The sequence below is a fragment of the Molossus molossus genome, unplaced genomic scaffold (genome assembly GCF_014108415.1).
Source record: "Molossus molossus isolate mMolMol1 unplaced genomic scaffold, mMolMol1.p scaffold_m16_p_14, whole genome shotgun sequence".
NCBI lineage: Eukaryota > Metazoa > Chordata > Mammalia > Chiroptera > Molossidae > Molossus > Molossus molossus.
The window spans coordinates 45690058-45706029 of record NW_023425349.1 but is presented as its reverse complement, the minus strand read 5'-3'; the positions used below and the strand labels follow the sequence as shown (position 1 = coordinate 45706029).

The window sequence follows — 15972 nt, the reverse complement described above, 5'->3', positions numbered from 1 at the left end:
TATTTAAAAACCTGTATGTTTTTATGGCAAGTGCAACTATGCTGTATTCTGAGAAGATCTTGTAACTCCCTCTAAATTTTCCTCAGTGGGAATCTCATGAGCTCTTTATTAAAGAAATTGTCTCCATAGATTTAGCTCTCTTTCCCTTCAGGCTTTTCCACACAGAAAAGATTCTACCCTCTCTACCCTTTTCTCCAACAAACTCATTTCTCAGGTCTCATCTAAGCTTTCACTTTCTCCAGGAACCCTCCTATTACTGCACTTCCTCCTCTAACACACACCCTGGTTTAGGTATCACCTTATCTTCTCCTTAGTAAATTGCCCATAATCCCATTAGTTTCCGTGGCCATGCAATAGGCATTGCAATGTCTTTTTACTTGCTGCTCTCCCCCAAGACCCTGACTCTGGATCCATATTGTACTAGGAATTAATCATCATTGCCGCCCTAGCGTATACTCAAAGTATATTTGTAGAAGGAATAAATTAATGATGGGCATAACATGGGTATTAAGTTTGCAGAGATGAGTAAGACCATTTACAATTCATGATTACCCCAATGGATAATAGCTGCAGGATTAATACAAAGTTTATCAGAAGCTCAGAGAAAAAACTTGTTCTATTGGGAGAACTAGAGGAGTCAAACAAATAAAAATGCTTCATACTCTTAGAACATTTGAGCTGGGCCTGGAGCCAACATTCCCTTCTGGCTCTTATATTTTATGTTTCCAGGTCTTTCATCAAAATTTCAAAGAACTTTCTGCCACTGTTCTAGTATCTTTCTGAAATGACTGATGCTCTTTCACTATGAAATTTTCAGGTCCTCCTCTCAAGGTATCTTCTTTCTTTACACATAGTATGTCTATCCTTCTCCACAGACTAAAAGCTATTTGTTTTATTGGTTAGTCTGCAATTTCACTCTGATGGGTCTTTTTGTACATTAAAAAAATAATGGCATATGTGTTTATGCTGTTTCTTGGGACTAATAATTGGTGTCTTTTAACAATTCTGAAAAATTCTCAAGCATTCTATTGTGTTTGAATATTGCCTCTTTTCCATTCTCTTTATTACCTCTTTTCAGAACTTTGACACATACGAGACCTTCTCTTTCTAACCTCTAGATCTCTTATCACTTTTCCTGTTTTTTTTTTTCTTTTTGACTCTTTGAAGTGAGTTTTGAATATCTTTTCTTTGTATCTTTGAGTTGACTAATTTTCTTTCTGCTATACCTAATCTACCCTTTAATCTAGTTATTTATTTTTAAATTTGTATTTTTATGTCTTTCACTTATAGAGGTTTTACTTATTTATTTCTTTTCTAAACTGTTTGGTTACATTTCTATCTTCAAGATTTTTTTTACTTCTTTAAAAATATTAAATATTTGTTATTTTTGCTTATTGAGTCAGATAATTTCAAGGTCTATAGCCTCTGTAGGCCTGATTCTACTGCCTGTTATTTCTGCTGACTCTCTCTCTCTCACACAGTGCCTGATTTCCTTGTATATTTTGTTTTTTAAAACTGTGACCATTTTCCTTGAAAAAAAATATGAGATCTGGGTTAAGATTACATTTCTCCAGAGATGATTTGCTTTTGTTTTTACCAATCGCCCTGGGATATTATGTACCTGAGACTCCTTTAAGTTACATTTTTCTTTTGAGATGTTCCAGAACACAGAGATAACATGAATTCTGGTTATAAACCTATATGAGATCCAACTTATGATTACAAATTCTCAGAGGAGGTGTTGTTGCCGTTGTTTAATACACCCGATGCCAAAGGGAAAACCAGAATGGTTCTTTTCCTGTCCCAGCAAGTTAATTCTTCATCCATCTTTACACTAAAACCATAGTCCTTGGGTTCCCTCTTCAGTCTTGTATTTTATCTATCAACCCTGACTATAAAAAGAACGCTCTGGAGTTTTTAATTCAAAAAGAGAGATTAAAACCTAATTAAGTGGGAAAGCAATCGTAACTGGTTTCTTGTGGGCCCTAAACAAATATTTCTGTGGTGTACCAGATTAGAGGTTTGTTTATCTATTGTATATTTTGCCACATCATGGTTTCTTCTTTAATTAACATTGTTAGTGTCCCCTCCCCAGATTGTAAACTCCTTCAGGACAGGGATTGCCTTTCTTATCTGTATATACTCCTAATATCCAAAGCAGTGTATGAACTACAGTCTATAACCAGGTAAGTATGTGTTACTGCTCTTAAGCCAACTGCACTGCTGAGTGCTCCTCCTTTTCCCTCCAGCCAGGTACTCAAGCCACCGCCGGGCTGTCATCCTACTTCTTCACCTCCCACAGCTTATCTAATCGTCTTTATTTTACCTTTTAGTTTCTCTTAAATCTAATTTTTCTTTATTACTGCAGCCACAGTCTCGGTTTAACCCTACTCATTTCTCCTCTAGTATATTTCTTAAAAGACTGCTTCCTCAAATGTGTTGCAGAGACTCCTAGCTTTGCAAGATTTAATAGATAAATCCATTTCTACAGTTAAAGAAGTCATTTTCCACACAGCACCCACACTGATCCTTTTAAGTAAATCAAATCTTTTTTGTAAAGCTTCCCATGGCTCCCCATTACTCTTAAATTAGAATGCAAACCATTCACCCCAGCCTATAAGGCTATATCTGATCTGATCCTGAACATGACCCTGGCCTCACCTCCGTATTCTCTCCCTTTTTCTGTATCCCCTCCAGCCTTAATGGCCTCCTGATGTTCCTTGATCAAGCTTTTCTTGGCCTCTGCCTGGAATACCCTGCCCTCAGAACTTACATGGCCAGCTCCTTGTCATCATTCAGATCTCTACTCAGATGTCAGTTTGAAAAGCTCTCTTCTAACTTGCTTACCTAAATTAAGGCCTCTTTTCTCTGCTGTAGTTTTATCACTCTCTAACCCTTTGTCTGAATGTATGTACTTATTTATGTGTTTTTCTTCTTCACTCAATGCATATTTCTAGAGCATCTGCTATATACCAGGCACTATTCTTACTAGTGAAGTACATAAAAACAAAACAGTCCTCACAGAACTTGCATTTTAGTGGATATTTCATGCATGTATTGAAGATTTACATTTTATTTACATTTAACAATTATCTAGTTTTTCTTTTACTATCTTTGTCCCCCTAAAATGTAAGCTCCAGAATGAATAAATAAGTGGATGAACGTGCAGCTGTAGTGAGTGACCCTCCGAGGAACTCAGCTGCATGTATTCATCCATCACTTCCACCTGCTAGTCGGTCTAGGCAAGGATAGAAAGCCAGGAACCGCCTGCCTATTATGATATTCCATTGTCAGAATCAGAGGCCTCGGTAAAGACTCGAGTCCAATAAAGAACTAAGCCCTCTTTTAGCCAATATTTGTAGACAGTGATTTAGATTATTTATTCAGGTCTCTTCTACTACTACTGTGTCCCTCCAGGGGGTTGTGCCCCATTGTCAGCTGCACCATTTGCACTACTGCCAATTCAAATATTTATTCATTGTCCTTGGACACCATTGAAGACAAAATGATAGAAAATAATCAAGAGTCTCCCAACAAAATACTTTGTATCCCAGCACCACTGAACCTTCCAGAAAAATCTTCTACTTTGGCAAAGCTATCAGAGGGTCCATTTTGTATTTCAGTGTTAATTATTTCAAGCAATTCTAAGTACAAGGCCTATTTGAATTGTGTACTTTTTAGTGCTATTTGGGGCTTATAATTAGTTGCACTCTTTGAGCATATAAACCTCTTACCCAGGTTCATTATCCTTGGGTGGACTGAAGAATGTCAGTGACCCTCCTACAAATTTGTACAGCATTGTCTAGTAACTAAGTGCATATTTACTCTGAGAGAATATGTATTATTGACAATGTGCTTAAATATCTCCCCAAACAATTTAAGTATTGGCTGCTTGTAATGCTTCTCTCCCCTCAAAAGAAGCAGTAGTCCATCTCAGTATGGGGCGAACATTCTGCTGATGCTCCAGCAAGGCTGCAGGTGCTCACAAAGGGAACTGTTTAAGAAGGCTTGGCCCAAGGGACAGCCTCTAGTCTGGTGAGTGAGTCCAAGGCAGAGCCAAGAATAACCCCATCTCCTAGTCATCTGCCTCCTCTACAGAATCCTATCAGAAAAACAAATCATATTGAAAGTGAATTTTTCAAAAGAAGTCTATACAAACATCTGCCACCGTTTTAGCCACACCCTGTGCAAGCACTTTAGTCTTGTCCTGGTGATGCAGGATTAGGCAGTGCTAAGAAACAAAATGGAAAGACGAGAAAAAAAGGAATGGGCAGGAGCAGGACAGAAAATGAAGAGCAAAACCAAAAGGCCAGCTCCCTCAGGGAAGATCTGTGGGAGGGGACTGTTTCCAATCCCGTGGCCAGACAACCCCTGGAACTCAGCTTAAGCTCTCTCTTCCTTTCCTTAATAGCATTTTGTTATTCTAATAAATTTTGTAACAACATTTATAAAGAAAATATTGAAATATATATGTGTGTGTATGTATATACATATATAAATAAAATCAGACAGAGAAAGCTACTCTTAATTTTTCTTCCGATTTTTGATAGTCATATCTATACATACATATTATATATATAACTAGATATGAATTATCATTCTTTTCATATAGCCTATCATGAAACTGTTTTCATTTTGTTAAATACTCTTGGAAAACAAGATTTTAATGGCTGACTACTAGCCCATCTTGTGTAAATGTGCCATATTTTTTTAACCTATTCCCAACAGATGAACTTTTAAGTTGTCCTTAATAGAGACATGATCAGTGGTTATTTTCATCTAGGAAGTTTGTTTTGGGGAACAAATTTATATACTAAAGCTGTAGAGGTTGTGGAAAGGTGGAGAAAGTGGAATCTCGTCATACCATAAAATGGTACCAACCTTATTGTAATTCAACGTACCCTGCTTTTCCCGGATGATCTCAGCCTTTCAGCTCAATCACTTTCCCAGGTCCAATCACCAATATCCTAGGTTCTACCAAACTTGGGGCTCTATTTGCCTTCCCAGTGCCTCCCACACTTAGACAAAAGATTAGACCAAACTAATGCCCGGCCCATACTTCACAGGTTCCTAGCCCCAATAACTCCCAAGCCCCATGATAATAGAAATCTGAAGCAATAATCTTCATACTTTTTTTGATTGATCACCTCATTGGTTTAAAAAAAGTGTGCCTGCAATGCATATATACGCGTGTGTGAAGTATTTATATGCACGGGTGCATGAATATTTTACACAAATTAAAAAGGCATGCTAAAAGATAAAAATAATTGAAATGAAGTTCTGTTTTTTGCTCTAGCCCAATGAATTGTCTAGCACACTTCTCTTTGAAGACCAGTTACTCAGGCCACACCTAACCAAAATGCCACATCTGAGCTAATAAATTCATATATTAACCTTCCAGAAAGTGTTTTTGCATTTGGTTCCTTAAAGTTAGAAATGGGCAGAATGGCTCTCTAATGGGAGCACTCATCTGCATGTAGATAAGGACTCCCTGCACTTGGCTTCTGGCTCCTCCTCCTTTATAGAAAGAGTGTGTTTCTAATTAACTTGTTCACCTAGCATTTCTAGGTTGGGAAATAAGTTGAAAATATAGATGATTTTTATATCGATAAAATGACTATGATATGACTAGATTCCACTTTCCCCACCTGTCCACAACCCTCTATAGCTTTAGTACATAAATTTAGTACAAGAAGGTAGGTGCTGTTTTATGGAACACTTACAGTTGTGGCCTAAAAGTTCAAGGTAGAAGGAGCCTAATGGGTCTAGGAAAGCTGAGAAGGGACTGAGGTAGGTGAAAGCCCAGGATCCTCTCAAGAGCACAAGTTTAACACATCCATCAGTCAGCAGCCCAGACAATAATCTCGAGGCCTCTGCAGTGATGGCACACAGGACAGATAGGTTGCAAAAGGCCGTCCATGGTAGAGGGACACCTGGCTAGCATGGGGTATGAATGAAAGACCTACAAGCCTGAAAATGAATCTTGAAAGAAATAGCCAAAGGTAAGGTAGGAGCACCCTGACACTAACTTTTCCACACAGTTTTCCAGACAGTTCTGCCTAAACAATAGGTCTAATCCATGGTTAATTCTGGCATATCTAGACATTACATGATAAAGGGCTGCTCTTAAGACACCAAGTTTCTTCTCTCTCCCCCAAATGAAAAATCAACATACAATGAGAACAATACATTTAGAAAGAGCAAAATAGAGTCATTTTTGCTTTTATGTCTCTTTAATTGTGTGACTAAAAGTTTACATAAACTTTTACAGAATTATTTTTCTCTGGACATTTTTTTAATGTTCAGTTCCATCTTGAGTTTAAAATATCCCTTTTCCAATAAGTTTGTGAGATGTACATAACTCCTAATGTAGCCCAGATCCATCCATAGTCAATGGTTAAGGCTACAGGTATTCCTGAAAACATAATAAAATGGCAGAGAATGTCGGTTGACCCCTGAAGGTGATGCTGACCATCGGAGTCAATGCTCCGTGAGGACAGTGAGTTTGAAATGAGTCTGGCACTGATGATCACCAAGGAAACGTGGGACGGTAATGTGGATGATCATGAAGACCTCTCCAGACCCAGTGGACATTGCGGTCCTGCCTACCCCACCCCATAAAAATGAATTTTCTCAAGAAAGAAAGACTATATCCCCCATACCCCATCGTGACAAGGCATCTGCACACACATTCTCCTTAGCGGGGATGTGAGCAGCTGGAAGCCAGTAATTGTTTCTGAAGGCTTTTTTCCAAATGTGCAAGTCTCTCTCTCTCTGCATTGTGACTGAACTTGCCCCCTCCCTCCTCGAAATATGCTCTCTCAGCTCAAAAGTTTGACAAGATCAAGTAACCAGAGCTATTTAAACATCCTATTTTGGATAACACCTTCCAAGACAGTTAACAATTCTAGCTTGTTTAGACTCTTCCATTTCTCACCACCCCTACCAGACACACACACACACACACACACACACACACACACACACACACGAAGCCAGAAAATTTATCCTTCTCTTTAAGCCACCCCTTCATACAAATGTCAACTTGACTTAAGAGTCAACTTCTAGGATTGTTACCTTTCCTTAATCCCATAACAGCTGCCTCTCAGTGGTCAAGCTAAATCCATTTAGCTTATATTTGATTTGTGGCTCTTCTGGGGTGGAAAATTTTTATAAAATAATTCTTCCTTTTTAGAACAACTGGTAATAATGAGAAGGACTAATGGACATTCATAAGCTGTTATAAGACAGTTCCTGTTCTTTGCATTATTCATGTATGCAAACTGTGGTGAAGGTACCAAATTCACTGCCACTGGGCGGAAAGTGTCTGGACTCAAGATTATATTGGGATGCATAGTTCTGAGGCTTGGCTCTGTTTCACATTTCCATCAGTGACCTGCTTAAAGGAGCAGAGAGTGAGCTCATTAAGTTCCTAGATGGGAGGGATGGCCAGAACATTAGAGAACAGGATTAGAATTCCCCAGCCCTTGCCAAGTTAGCAAGGCTGTTGGAGTCAAATGTTTATCAGGGACAGTACAGGGAGAAGTAAGTTGCCCAAATGCAAGCTGAGTAATAGCTACTTACTTAGGAGGAGAATTGAATAAAATATAGATGTAAACATAGACTCGTAGCAGGAAATGAACTTACCCAGTAGAACCACTAGTGTTCACTGAGGCCTTTGCACCCCCTTAAAGTGGGTTCAGATCCCCAATCCATGGATTGTGGAAGCAGAAAGCCCTCACCCAAAAATTGAAATAGTTTCAGGAACTTTTCTTTCTTGTGGTACCTCTCACTTCGGATTCCTGCTTCCACTTAATTAGCCTGGCTTGTGGTTCATGTCACTGCCCTGTCTAGTCACTCTATCACAATCCATGTTGACCCAGACATGAAAACCATTTCAGGGGCAAATAATGGCCTCCTGCAAAAGGGCCCAGTTATCTCCTTGGCTGTCTTGGCTCTTGTTCAATCCTTTCGATTAAACTTCTCCCCCAAGTTGTTCTACAAGGTATTTTCCTAAATATAGACAGCTTTCTCCCTAAGAACAACTCTGGGGTCAGCTGTTAAGAAGATAACATTTATGCCTGTGTTACCTCACAAAGGTGAGCATGACAAAGTCATGGCCTAAAAGTGCTCTAGCCAGTGGCCAGCACACTTTTTCTGTACAATAAAGTGACAGAGAGTAAATGTGTTCTATCTCTGTAGCATGAAAGTATTCATACACTGTGTGCAAACGAAAGGGTCTGGCCGTATCTGGCCCCAGAGTTGGCCATGGTTTGCCAACTCCTGCTAGACTTAGCTGCAGAGTCTTTGACTTTTGGGAAGACTCTGCAATCATCTCGTCCAATCAGATCATTTTACAGCTGCAGAAATCAGGACCCAGCAAGTAGAATGAAGTTTATGTGAGTTCTCAAGGCCGTTAACAGGGTTAAAACTTCAGACTAGAAACAGGTGGTCCAGTTCCCAGGTCAGTGCCCTCTCTACGGCAAGATCACTAGGCTATTTCCAGAAGCTTCTGGGGATCCTGTGTACATGGCAGAGCCTCTTATAAAAATGTTCCCACTGTAACGTTTGGTGCAATGCATTAGCCATACTGTGTGTGATACACAATAGTACTGTCTTACAACATCCCTAGGAGGATCCAATATAAATATTTGGCTAAAGGTTCGGGAAGGCTCTACCAAAGAGCAGACTTTGTGAAACCAAAATAGAGCCTAAAGTAGATCAGAAAGGAAAGCTATGCACAAAGTTCAAAGGACAGTGTTTTGTTTAGTTTTCAAAAGTTAAAGGTAACCTAAAATCTTCAATATACCAAGAGGAATGTTTATTTTATTTATTTGTTTTTGTTTAATCCTCACCCAAGGATACTTTCCCATTGATTTTTAGAGAGTGGAAGGCAGGGAAGGAGACAGAGAGAGAAAAACATCGATGTGGGAGAGACACATCGATTGGTTGCCTCCCACACTATCTCAACTGGGGCCAGGGATGGAACCTGCAACCCAGGTGTGTGCCCTTGACCGGGAATCAAACCCGTGACCCTTTGGTCTGCAGGCCAACACTCTAACTGCTGAGCCAAACCAGCCAGGGCCAAGAGGAAAGTTTTAAAGAGGAGCAATTGTTTTCCATCTCCTGTTAGATTGGAAAGAACAAGACTGGAGTATAACAGACAGAAGTTGCTGGAGGTAACTCTGATACTCACAAAAGTTGAAGACCACTGGAAGTCACAGAATTCCCTTAATAACTGGAGCCGGGAGTTGGCATGTTTCAGGGAGGGTTAAAAGGGAGAAAACAGACTGAGTCAGTGCTTCTCAAAGTTCTTTCTCTCTCCTTAAGTCCCCTGAGAGCTGCAGCAAAGAGTCCCTCTCTGAGCCAACAGGGACACGTACAGTCATTACACTTGAGGGGAATGGGACAATGTCTTTAAGGTGGTTGTGAAGGGTGGAACACAACATGGATACTGTATTGGAAAACAACAATCGTCCAAGTTTCAAAGGAACCTCCCAGATAACAACCCCCTCACTGGCAGGCATTTAGGGTAACTAATGGGAAGCCCACCATTCAGGGTTGGAAGCTTGATGGCCCTTCTAGAGTGCGTGTCTGCGTAGGTACGCCTGCTGCCTTTACCTCATCAGAGAACACGGGTTTCGCAATGTGGATGGTTCCTGGTCTGCAATTTGAAGACCCAGTAGCTTGGGCCTATTCTTCCTTGGAAGCCAGGGCTGAATATTTACGGAACTTTTCTTTTACTAGCTTTGGTAAAGATAAATCATAGCATACAGCTTGGTACGCATTTAAAATGGTAAAAAAAAAAAAAAAAACACACACAAAAAAAACAGCAAAACAGAAAACAGTTTGAATACCATTTCTGGACAGTACATTTCATAAAACTATCCCAGAAGATTGTCTCAAGACACAACGTTTCCAAAGCCCATTTTTCCAAATGATGAACTCTTGGTGATTATTATTTTTCATTATTATAATTTTTTTTCCAGATAACCCAGGATCCTGCATATCATGCATTACGGGGTATTACATGTAAGTCTGGCCTTCTCTTTCATGTCACTCACTTCTCCTCAGTTTAGGCATTATCTACTTAATCCTAAACCAGTGATTAAAGGAAAGAGGCCCAGCGGCCTGAAGCGACTCTGCCCTGCCAGGTTATTAATGAACAACTCTTGGATTTAGCAATAGGAACCCAGCTGTGTTCTTGCCTGGAAAGGGGGCCTTCTTTTCCTGGTCCTGGAAGGCACCCAACCTGACACCGGTATCTAGGAATATTGCCACGAGTGACCAAGATTCAGACCTTGCTGGTTCTGGACAGATCTTAATAACAGACCCAACTCCAGGCAAGCTGCTTTTAGATGTTTGCATGGAGACCTTGTCCTTAACAAGAATTGGACAGTCCAGGATGAGGCCAGGTGCTACATTAGCTCTCAATCATCCCCTGGGTAATGAAAGACACAGACCATTATGTTAAATGCAACACAGGTAACCATCACCCTCAAAGTTCTCTGATACATATCTACAAATCAAACATGGCTTGTCTCAGCATCATCTCCCCTTCCCAGTCTAGTCTCTCCTCCAGGGTACCTTGGTGCCGAGGAGAGGAGAGGAGATGGGAGGAGAGGAGAGAGAAAAGAAAACGAGAGAGGTGAAAAGAAAAGGAAGGCCCCGGTAGTGCACAGGCTGCACGACTCCTCCCGTCATCCTAAGAACCCGAGAGCTTTGCGACAGACAAACTCTCACATCCATTTCTTCTCTTCACCTTTCTAAAAACATTGTCAGGAACATGGGATCAATGTTATTCTACAGAAGAAAAAACTGAAATTCCGAGAGGCTATGGCTTCTCTCATGATGCACCACAAGCTATTGGGGGGTAAGGTCTAGATTTGCATCACCTTAACTTTAATGGGCTCCATTCCAAGGGGCTTAAAATGCGGCAGTTGGTGGGAAGACATTAAAAGGGGTGGGGTGAATGGGAAAGAGTGGGAAACCCAACAAACTGGAACATATTAAAAACGACCAATTAACCTTATCATTACTTAACCTTATGGTTTTAATTCAACTTTCGCAGAGAAACCTATTATTCTCTGCACTATGTCTCTCTATATTACTAGACTCCTGACCTACTGATTTAAATTACTGTTCCATTTAAATAGGAGAGGAGGGGTAGAGGAGAGGCTCCCAGACTTGGTGATTAGAAGGTACACCAGATGACAGTAAATGAGCAGAAAAAAGTTTGTCAAGCGTGTGCATAGTTGGCATTTACCCAGCATATGCTCTGCCACAGACACCTCAAGCAGAGATGAGCAGCAGAAATGCAAGCATTCCTTGGTGAGGTCACATGGTTGAGGGCACAAACTGTTCCTTGAAGAACTGAGGAAAGAGGACTTAGACCCAAAGAAATAGTGATTATGCCCTGGCTGGTTTGGCTCAGCGGTTAGAGCATGGGCCCCTGGACCAAAGAGTCATGGGTTCGATTCCAGTCAAGGGCACGTACCTCGTTTGTGGTTTGGTGCCCAGCCCTGGTCGGGGTCGTGCAGGAGGCAGCCAGTGCATGTATTTCTCTCACATTGATATTTCTCTGTCTCTCTTTTCCCCCCTCTCTCCCACTCTGTCTGAAAATAAATGGAAAAATATCCTTGGGCGAGGAATTTAAAAAAAAAAAGAAAGAAAGAATGTTCATGAAGAAGTTAGGAGGAATTCTCTTTGTCCCTCTTATGATCCTGTTTCCCTCCAGCCTAACTCCACCTTCTTCATTTTGACCCCAGCAGACACCCCTTGACCTGCACCTCCGCCCTCCGCCCACTGAGAGCCCTCTTGGCTGAAGTGTGGAGCCAGCCTCCTGGGCCTCTGCAGCTCGCCACTGCCCACTATGGGCGAGTTTCATAAAACCCTTCGAGAAAGGAAAGCAGGGTCCTCCATTAACATCATTTCATTCAATGTCATTTCATTATAACGTTAATGAGATGCCCTTGGACCCTCACTCTTGTTTACATCAATTAGTCTATTTAATTATACACCCCTTCACTTGAAGGCACACAACCTATCAACCACACTAAGGGCCTACTGTGCACTAAAGAGAACATGCCCAATGTCACTGAGGGTAAAACATGCGATATGTATTTCAAGAAACACACGTTTATAACCCTTTGGAATACTTAGTGACTTTGAATACAGTCGATAAAACATTCTACAATAGCTCTGCCAGTTTGGCCCAGCAGTTAGAGCGTTGGCCCGCGGACCAGAGGGTCCTGGGTTCGGTTTCCACTAAGGGTATGTACCTCGGTTGCAGTTTGTCCCTGGCCCCAGTTGGGGTCGTGTGGGTGGCAACCAGTCAATGTGTCTCTCTCACATCCACGTTTCTCTCTCTCTCTTCCTCCCTCTCTATCTGAAGATAAATGCAAAAGTGTCCTCAGGTGAGGATTAAATAAATAAATAAATGTTAAAAAAAAAACAAAAAAACATTCTGCAATAGAAGTTGGTAAGAAAGAATGGCAAAGCCTGCCTCTGATATCTTCTTGATGCTACAAAATCCATCAAAGGGCAAAAATCAACTTCATTCCACTCCCCCTTCAAATTCAGTGGAGTACTCTACTGTAGAATGAGAGTAAGAGACAGTATGGGTAAAAATACGTATACAGAAAAGCTAAGGCATTTCTTTTCTTTTCTTTTTTTTATCCTCACTGCAGGACATTTTTCCATTTATCATCAGATAGAGAAGGAGGGAGGGAGTGGGAGAGAGAGAGAGAGAGAAACATTGATATGAGAGAGACACATCGACTGGCTGCCTCCCGCACGGCCTGACAAGGGCCAGGGTCGAACTGCAACTGAGGTACGTGCCCTTGACTGGAATTGAACCTGAGATTCATTGGTCCGCAGGCTGACACTCTAATCACTGAGCCAAACCGGCCAGGGCAAAAGCTAAGGCATTTCAACGTTGATGTTAATAATCTGGGTACAGACATTTTGGTAAACTACTTGAACCCAACACTGAGCTGTTTCAGACTCTGCCAGAGCCATGTGGCAAAAGCACACAAACTGTTCAAACAGACCGTGGTTAAAATCCCAGTCCCACCTTTAACTACCTGTGTGACTTTGAGCACTTAAACCTGAGACTCAGTTCCTTGATCTGGAAATTAAAGATAAGTAATAACTACCATATGGAGACTGTGTGGAGGTTTAAATAAACTAGTACGCAACACATCATCACCACTACATCAATAAATATTAGCACCTCTGCCCTCCTCGCCAGCCTCCTCTTGGCTGCTCCGATGAGGGTGCTCAGAAGTCCAGAGAGAGGAGATTAATGACTTGTCTGGAAGGCACACGCAGACCAAGAGGAAGTTTTCTCCCTTGAAACCCAAATATCTACACCTGTTAAAAACAATGCATAGAAATACAAGAGATTAAATTGTGGTGGTTAAGAGAAATCCGTCAACACAGCTCATGGAGGAAACTCTGTCTTCTGCTCTAGGTTCGAACACCGCTGCTATAAAAGTTGTCCTGAGAAGACCTACAGTGAAAGATTCAAATGCAAAGCGTGCGGTACCAACTGTGACATCTGTAACCAGAATGAGTGTTTCTGGTGTGAAGAGGGCTTCTTTGTCCTGGGTAAGCCTGACACGGGCATCAGACAAAGTGGAAGCAGGTCTCCAGGGCGCCACCAGAAATAAACAACTGAGCCTCGTGATTGGCTTCAGGGTCTTCGTGGGCGGATACCTCTTGTCCAAGGAGAAATTTTAATTTGATTTGAAAATAAACATTAGCCAGGGCTACTTCCTTTTGATTTTATTCCTGAAGCACAGTTTCTATGTCACTAGTTAGTCTCAAATCTCTCCAGACTGGTGGAAGCGTGAGTGAATGTGGGGGAGTACGATGCTTTGGAATCTGAGTCACCTGGGATATTCAGAACCATGACTCTCCTAGAGACGGAATCCATGTTGCATATTCCTGAGCCCCAGAAAAGTTCAACAAGGTCCCTCGTCTTAGGTTGTGGTCAATTCATTGACCTTGAAGACGGTGGATGGTTAGGGAAGACATGTACTGTGAGTCTTCCGATGAAAGAACAGGTAGTCCAGTGCTCTGCTTGTGGGAGAGAGAACAGGGCAGAAAGCCCATTGTTCTCTGTAAAGGGATTCACGTTATCTGTCATTCTTCAAGGCTTCGAGAATGTCAAGTTCTTTATTCTGTGCTCTTAACCCTTTGAGCTGATAGCCAACTTAAATTCTCAGTGAAAAGAGGGCTTCAGGGGTAGATGTTTAAAGACACATTTATTGGCTGAAATCAGCTAAATGCCATCCTGGTTTCTTTTATAACAAACTCCAAAACAAAAGAATATGTTCCTGAGGTTCCCTTCAGCCTATTTAGTCCTTGGCCCCACACAGAGCACTGAGCTCAACTGGCCAGGTTCCGCCTTCATGTTCCCTGTCTGTGTTCTTCCCTAGACGGCATCTGTGTGAAGAAATGCAGACGTGGCTTCTACGGCGACCTTGAGAGGGGCAGCTGTGAGCCCTGCCACCGAACCTGTGCGACCTGCACCGGCCTGGGCTCCAGCGCGTGCACCAGCTGCCCAGCGGGACTCCGGCTGCTGCACGGGACGTGTGTCGACTCCGCCCCGGCCCAGACGGAAAGCGCATTCTGGAATGGTATGTGTCCCCCGAGACAGCGCAGGCGCCCAGCTGCCTTCTCGGCCGCCCTCCTGCTTTAACCCTTGCTTCGGGGACACCAAGAGATGAAGGCTGGGCCGGGAAACAAAAGCTTGGAATGAGAATCAAGACCGAGGCAGCAGGGGAAGGAGGCGGTAGCTGGCATTTAGCCAGGAGGGAAAGCCCAAAGGGTAACTTACAGTGATCTGGGCACTGAGTCTCCACCACGGTGGAGCTGACCTCCGAGCACATGACGCGGCGAAGAGAAACGGCCTGACTACCATTCTCTCGAGGACTGCGGGACAGCTCCGAGCCTGCACATCTCTTTCCCAAGGGAAGGGGGCTGCCAGTAGGTACGCGCGTTCAGGGGGGCGAGGAAGACCTGCTCTGACGTGTCGGAACCTACGCGAACACAGCTCGTCGGTCTGGGGGGTATCAGAAAGGGCCGTCATTCCGGCTTGCCTTTTCAAAGCTGGCCTCTCCCGCTGCAGACGGAAAAGTAGGGGTCCTGGGGGCAGGCGTGAGGGAGAGTGCGGGCGCTTGGACTCGCACGTGTCGTTCCCACCCGAGTCCCGAAAAGGCCTCCTCGCCTTGGACCCTCAGTCACAGGCTTCCCTGCCAGGCAATTACAGCCCAGGGGGCCTCTCCACGTCCGAGGTGGTTAAAAAACAAACTCCTCTTCCTGCTGGGGAAATCCAACTCTCTTTCTACACAGAGACCCTCCTGGAAACAAGAGATGCTCCCCGTTGGGAGGCGAGGCAAGGGTTTGTTAAGAAGGGCATTTCCGTGCGAAGCAACAGCAGCTGGAAGGTGTGCTCAGGACGGGTCCTCTGAGGGCTGGAGGGAGCGAGAGATGGGCTCAGGAATAAAGGCTCTCGCCGGGTTGCAGGGAGCGACGTCTGTGGTGCTGTCTCCTAGGACAGCGCTGCGTAAGTGACAACGGAAAGCAGCTCAGAGACCATCGCAAACCCAGCAGCCAAAGGCCACAGAGCTCACAGGCCGATTTCAGAGACAAGCTGGGAAGAAAATCATTCAGTCCAGATTGGGATATCTTCCGTGAATTATAGCTGAACCAAAATGCTGAGAACGAGTTTGTCTGCCATTCAGGCATTTAGGAGGCCATGCAGGCCAAGGGGAAAATAGTCTGGTGCTGTGTTTCTAGCTCAAACATCTGTATTTTATCTGGCATCCAGATGATGAAAACGTCCAGGGAGCCAAGAGGCAGAGCAGACTTGATCTCCCAAATGATTACATGTCCCTTTCAACTGGACTACGCACTTTGCAAGCAGAAACGAGGCCTTGATTGTTCCCCTTTATCCAAGTACCA

The 15972-nt window shown here is 42.9% G+C and overlaps 1 protein-coding gene across 1 annotated transcript in view; it reads left to right on the top strand.

Annotated features, from left to right (window-relative positions):
- PCSK5 (proprotein convertase subtilisin/kexin type 5) overlaps positions 1-15972 on the top strand; it is a 435012-nt gene that overhangs the window by 367179 nt on the left and 51861 nt on the right. Inside the window, exons 25-27 of the mRNA XM_036260761.1 lie at positions 9990-10032; positions 13475-13611; positions 14445-14645. Coding sequence (XP_036116654.1) covers positions 9990-10032; positions 13475-13611; positions 14445-14645 — 381 coding nt within the window. The remainder of the gene's footprint in view (positions 1-9989; positions 10033-13474; positions 13612-14444; positions 14646-15972) is intronic.